This window comes from Ursus maritimus, unplaced genomic scaffold, assembly GCF_017311325.1.
Source record: "Ursus maritimus isolate PB19 unplaced genomic scaffold, ASM1731132v1 scaffold_6, whole genome shotgun sequence".
In the NCBI taxonomy this organism is placed as follows: Eukaryota; Metazoa; Chordata; class Mammalia; order Carnivora; family Ursidae; genus Ursus; species Ursus maritimus.
Window position 1 is genome coordinate 34,073,005 of NW_024426774.1, and position 6,404 is coordinate 34,079,408.

General features: G+C 61.3%; 1 protein-coding gene across 1 annotated transcript; it reads left to right on the forward strand.

Annotated features, from left to right (window-relative positions):
• Window positions 1-41: 41 nt before the first annotated feature.
• LOC121100998 (alpha-2B adrenergic receptor) lies at window positions 42-3,286 on the forward strand. The gene has a single exon (XM_040623165.1). The coding sequence runs from the start codon at window positions 115-117 to the stop codon at window positions 1,450-1,452; it is 1,338 nt and encodes a 445-aa protein (XP_040479099.1). The 5' UTR covers window positions 42-114; the 3' UTR covers window positions 1,453-3,286.
• The last annotated feature ends 3,118 nt before the right edge of the window (window positions 3,287-6,404 follow it).

Here is a 6,404-nt window from a genome sequence, read left to right on the forward strand (position 1 = left end):
TGCGCCGCCAGGGGGTTGATCCTCCCGTCTAGCCTAACTGGGTAGGACAGTGCTGTCGCCGGCTGAGCTCGTGCCGGCCGAGCAGCGACCCCTCTGGCCGCGTTCTGCCCCGCCATGGACCACCAGGAACCCTACTCGGTGCAGGCCACCGCGGCCATCGCGGCGGTCATCACGTTCCTCATCCTCTTCACCATCTTCGGCAACGCGCTGGTCATCCTGGCTGTGCTGACGAGCCGCTCGCTGCGCGCCCCGCAGAACCTGTTCCTGGTGTCGCTGGCCGCTGCCGACATCCTGGTAGCCACGCTCATCATCCCTTTCTCGCTGGCCAACGAGCTGCTGGGCTACTGGTACTTCCGGCGCATGTGGTGCGAGGTGTACTTGGCGCTGGACGTGCTCTTCTGCACCTCGTCCATCGTGCACCTGTGCGCCATCAGCCTGGACCGCTACTGGGCCGTGAGTCGCGCGCTGGAGTACAACTCCAAGCGAACCCCGCGCCGCATCAAGTGCATCATCCTCACCGTGTGGCTCATCGCGGCCGTCATCTCCCTGCCGCCACTTATCTACAAGGGCGACCCGGGGCCGCAGCCCCGCGGGCGCCCCCAGTGCAAACTCAACCAAGAGGCCTGGTACGTCCTGGCCTCCAGCATCGGCTCCTTCTTTGCCCCCTGCCTCATCATGATCCTCGTCTACCTGCGTATCTACCTGATCGCCAGGCGCAGCCACCGCAGAGGCCCCAGGGCCAAGGGGGCCCCTGGGACGGGTGAGCCGAAGCGGCCCCACTCGGTCCCTACGGGAACCTCAACCAAGCTGCCAACCCTGGTCTCTCTGGCTGCTTCTGGGGAGGCCAACGGACACCCTAAGCCTACTGGGGAGAAAGAAGAGGGGGCTACCCCTGAAGATCCTGGGACCCCTGCCTTGCCACCCAGCTGGCCAGCCCTTCCCAACTCAGGCCCAAGTCGGAAGGAAGGTGTGTGTGGGGCTTCTCCAGAGGACGACGCTGAGGAGGAGGAAGAGGAGGAGGAAGAGTGTGAGCCTCAGGCCTTACCAGCGTCTCCCGCGTCAGCCTGTAGCCCCCCCCTGCAGCAGCCACAGGGCTCGCGGGTGCTGGCAACTCTACGCGGCCAGGTGCTCCTGGGCCGGGGTGCGGGCACCGCGAGCGGGCAGTGGTGGCGGCGGCGGGCACAGCTGACTCGGGAGAAGCGCTTCACCTTTGTGCTGGCTGTGGTCATCGGCGTTTTCGTGCTCTGCTGGTTCCCCTTCTTCTTCAGCTACAGCCTGGGCGCCATCTGCCCACAGCGCTGCAAGGTGCCCCACGGCCTCTTCCAGTTCTTCTTCTGGATTGGCTACTGTAACAGCTCGCTGAACCCCGTCATCTATACCATCTTTAACCAGGACTTTCGCCGTGCCTTCCGAAGGATCCTTTGCCGCCAGTGGACCCAGACGGCATGGTGAGCCACCTGCCCGCCGCCCACGTGGGGTTGGTGCCAGGTGGCACCAGGGCCACTTCGATTCTTGCCCTGTTTTCTGGGGCCACCTCCCTGGGGCTTTCTGGTTCCTGCCTGGGTCATGCAGGCCTCGTCTTGGGAGCCCCCCCCGGGAGGGGGAGGGGCAGGTGTCCTGTTCACCAGGGTCCCTTTGAAGCCTCCAAAGCCAGGCCAGGAGAGAGCACTTCCCTCCCAGGACCCCAGACCCCTGCAAGCCAACGGGTGGGCTTTCCTTCCTCAAGGACTCTGTGTTCCCTGGCTGGTCGCTTGCTTGTGGCGTTTTGTTTCTCATCTTCCCTGGGGAAAGAGCAGGATGCCAGCCTTCCACTTTTCCCAGGAGCACCTGCTGCCAAGCCGGAGGCAGAATGGAGGGACCCCCGCCGGATGCACCTGGTCCCCATCAGGCGCTGGTTGGGGGGGTCACGGTCTGGCACTGCTTCTGGGCCTTCGTCCCTTTCCACCTACTTTTGGATTTGTAGCTCCTTTAACGGCCAGAACCTTTTCTGGAATCATTTTCCTCGCCTGGCACCCCTCGGGGAGGTGGGTGTGTGCCCGTGGACGCCTCGCCCTGGTGGGCTGGTCTGGAGGCCTGGCCTCTGCCTCGACGGGAGATCCCTGATCACTGGCACCCCCCCCCCAAACACTGGGCGACAGTGGCTCGCCGCCTGCTTGCTGCAGGGAGATGAAAGGCTTTGCAGAAAGCTTTGAGCTCCGTGGGGAGACGCACTAGAGAACCAGAAACTGTGATTATTTGGTGATATAAAAATCCCCTTTCTCTGTGTTTACCACCACCTGTCTTCCTGTAGACTTTTGTGCTGTGCCTGGGGTGTGTGAATTCTTACCCCAAACTGGAAGTGGGGAATGGTAGAGAGGACCACTATCTCAGTCAAAGGATTGCTTCGAGAACGTGTGCTTGCTCCTGCAAGGGTTAGTTATTATGCTGCTTGACAGCTTCTTGACAGTTCGCCCACAACACCAAGGGGGCTTTCAGTGGCTTGGGCCCCCCCAGTGGGGGAAAAGTCTTTTGTCATCGGGCAGGCCGATTGTTTCCCCAAGATGGCTAAAAATCCCCATACCGTGGGAGCAGTCTGGGATGAGAGCCTGGGGTGGGTGACAGAGCCCCCAGCTAGGGTGCTGGGGCCAGACAGGTGAGTGAGGGCCCTATGGACTCCTGCAGGAACCTTGCACCAGAGCACACAGGCAGGTCTCCAAGCCCCCAGTGGGTTCCTGTGATGTATAAGCCACCCTCCCCCAGATGGGCAGGGGCCGGCTGGCCATCCCTCACCCAGCCGTTGCTCCATCCTGCTGATGGGGCTCCAGGGGCCTCTCCCTCCTGGTGTCTCCCTATCCCTGGGACCTGGCACCCAGAACACTTGAGAGCATTTGCAGGACATTTCCTCCTCTTCTCCAAGGAGTGCCTGGCTTGGACGTTAAGCCAGCGGGCAGCTAGTGTGGGGCGGGGGCTGAGCAGCCCAGGCACTGTTGGCCCTCTGATGGGCCTGGCCAGGTGCTGAGAGAGTTTTCTGGGGTGGAGAGAATGGAGGGGACCAAAGAGAGCCCCTCCTAGGGAGAGGCGCTGTCTAGCTCCTTCCTCAGTCTCAGGGTGAGGCCAGGGCACCGCCTTGGGGCGAGGCTGTGGAGGCTGGGCCCAGGGGAGTGGCTGACTTGTGACATCTTGTGTGTGTCCCGTGGGTGTCCTATTGTGGTTGCCTGTGGCCCCCTTGTTGTGATATGCAGGTGGTTTTGTTTTTGTTTTTTTTTAGAAGTCTGAGCTATTTTATCAATAAAGGATATTTTGTAATAAGTGAGCTGTGTCTTTGTTGCCCAAAGGCTGCCAGGAGTAATTGTTTCTCAGCTACTCGGGTAGTATCTCTAAGCAAGACTCCCTCCGGGGGCCAGTTGCCCTTTCCTCCCCCAGGCGCGGCCACCCGGTACCTGCCCGGCTGCCTGCCTGCTTTGTCCCCTCAGCCTCCCTTACCATCACAAGCCGGCGGGCCGGGAGCGGCCAGAGAAGCCTGAGACTGGCCGCCTGGCAAGGGAGGAGAAGGAGCCCTTCCCAGAGGAGGGGGCCTTGGGGCTGGGTCTTGGAGGAAGAGCCGGAGGACACCAAGAAGCACGATAGGAAAGGCGTTTCAGGCGGGGGCAGCCCGTGGAAAGGGCGCCGTTGGTGGATTTGTGACCGTTGGAGAGTCAGCCGTGCGGTCAGGTGCAGACGCGGGGGCCGGGGGCGGGAGGGACATGGAGACGAAGGGCGGGAGGACGGTAACTCTGCAGAGTGTTCGCGCCCGCCGCCTTCCAGGAGGGGGGGAGAGTGGACCAGAACGTTCTGCTTCAGGCTCTCCCCCACTGAGGTTCCGTCAGGAACACCAGAGCTGGGAGACCTGAGGATGTCGCTTCTGTCTGTCTCCTCATTTCCCAGATGAGGCCTCCAAGGCATGCTGTCCCCCCTCAGCGAGGATAGCCTCTGGGGCCCGAGCCAGGGTGGCCTGGTTCTGAGGGGAGGGGAGGGCAGGGCAGAGGGAGGAGCCTTGAGGTCCCAGGGTCTGGTGGTGGGAGGCCACCTCCCAGATCCAGGACTCACATTTCCCAGGGCCATAGCTCCCACCATGGGCAACCTGTGGAGACTTCTATGTATCCACCATCGCGGGTGGTCATGGGGACCTGGGACTTCACCAAAGACTTAACGAGAAAGCCACGCCCTGCCCCGAGGAGCTCCCGGCAGTTCTTACCAGCCTGGCTTTCCAATCGAGGCCCTGAGGCCGGATGAGCATAGATTAACAGAGCTCGTTTGTTCCCATTTACTGAGCCAATCGCTTTTCTGGCACTTTGGGCATGAGGATTAAACAAAAAAATTAGACACTGTGTAGAAGAAGTACCAGCCCATTTTATGCCAGGGAGACTGAGGCTCAGAAAGGTGTACTGACTTGCCAGAGGTCACCCAGGCCCACGCTCTTTCCACGGGCCCACACTGTCTGGGCTGCCCTACGGTCTGTGAGGGGTGGGCCCAGGGGCCTGGGGGAAGGGCTCCCTGCCCCGTCTCTGGAGAGGGTGGCAGAGAGTGACTTCTGCTGGAGCTGGACAGTTGGCAGCCCGTTTTGAGTACTAATATTGAAAACACAATCTTACTTAATCCTCACAATCTTGCTGGCTGTGGCCATTTTGCCAAAGAGGAAACTGAGGCTCAAGGTCACCCAGCTGGGTCCCTGAATGCAAAGCTTCAAAATTCAGGTGAGGGAGAATCATGCTTCCGTCTCTCGCTGCAGCTCTCATTCGGGGGTGCCGGCCAGTGGGGGACTCCAAAAGGGCGTGTGGCTGGGCTCGGTGGGCGGCGGCGTGGTGACGGACCAATCACGTCTGTCACTGCCACAGAGCACATAAGTGAAGATCTGGGTCCCGCAGGTTTTCCATTCCTGACAGCTTGGTCCAAACCCCGAAGTTTATTAAAGAAGTGACCAAAGGCCAGAGAGAGAGGTGACTGGCCTTGGCCCCACACGCCCACAGCCAGGCGGCGGCAGAGCTGGTCTAGGACGCAGGTTGCCTGTCCCCGCGCCCACCGTCCCACCCCTTCACACCGGAGGGACTGCATCCAGACTCAAGGAACAACAGGCCCACATTTAGGGAACATCTGGGACAGCCTGCTGTGCGCGAGGGCCTGTGCCCGGCTTGTCCCCATTTTGCTACTTTGTTCAGTTTTCAGAGGAAGAGCCTGAGGAGCAGAGCCCGGGCCTGCCCACGGTCACACAGCCGTGGTGGTGGTGCGGTGGTGCGGCTGGAGCTGGGCCCCAGGACACCTGGCTCCCAGGCCGCCTTCTTTCCTCTCACACCCTGTTCCTGCTGTTTCTTGTGAGTGGCACCTGCTTTGGATTTCACCCTGAGCCCATCTGAGGGTTGGTGGGTCGAAGGGGTGGGCTCAGAGCAGCAGAGATGAGGGTGGGGGGAGAGCAGGCCTCCTTCCAGGAGTAATCCGCATGCAGCCTCGGGGTGAGGGCGGGGGACAGGAGGCAGCATGAGGCGCGGCAGTCCACCAGCTGGATGCGAGCTGTCCTGGGGGCGCACTTGTGCCTTCTATCTTCTGTCGTATGTCACCCCTGACAAGGGGGGGACCAACCACAAAGACGGTTAAAGAAGAGGTGGGGTGGATGGCTTAGGTAGACATCTCCCCTCCAGTTTCACTGGCGGCGTAAGAATCTGGGTCCTTCGATCACAGGGGATACCCTTGAAAGGGAGCTCAGTCCCAGCCTCTGCCTCAGGCCAGCTGCTGAGAAATTAGGGGCTGCTGGGAATTCCTCTTGGGGGCACTGCTGCAGGAGGCCCCTCCCCCAGCCCACCTGCTCAAAGGTAGCTGTGCCAGGAGGGCCGGCGGACCCGCCGCCAAGACTCCGGGTGGAGCGGGCTTATGAGATCGTTAGGCCCCGGCGTCTCCCTGTCCTCTTTTCTGTGTTTGGGAGCTGGTACTGAGAACTGGATGTGAGACGTGCAGGTGTTGCTGCTGGCAGGGCCTAGGGAGGCATTGCCCAGGTGGAGCTGATACTGGGCAACCTTTGGCTTCCCTGGGGCTGGCCAGGAGTTCTGCTTGGAGGGCCCCGTTGCTGTGAACGGCCCGGGCTGGTGTGGGACTGAGCGCCGGTGAAAACCACAGTGGGAAGGTGGCGGGGAGGCCAGGATCAAGCTCTCCTTCTGCCGTCATCCGTCCAGCTGCCCCTGAGCGGGGCTGGGTCCCTCCACGGGCCTCACTGTCCCTGCCTGCCCACGAGGAGTTGACCCCATGGCCCTTAGGATTCCCCAGCTCAAGGCTCCATCTCTGCTGTGCCCCTGGCTTTCTGGAAGATCCAGATTTAGAGGTTCGTGGAGTTAGCCCGTTGTTGTTAGGGTCAGGCTCTTGGGCAGGCTTAGGGCTGTGTTTCCTTCACCTTTGTGCCT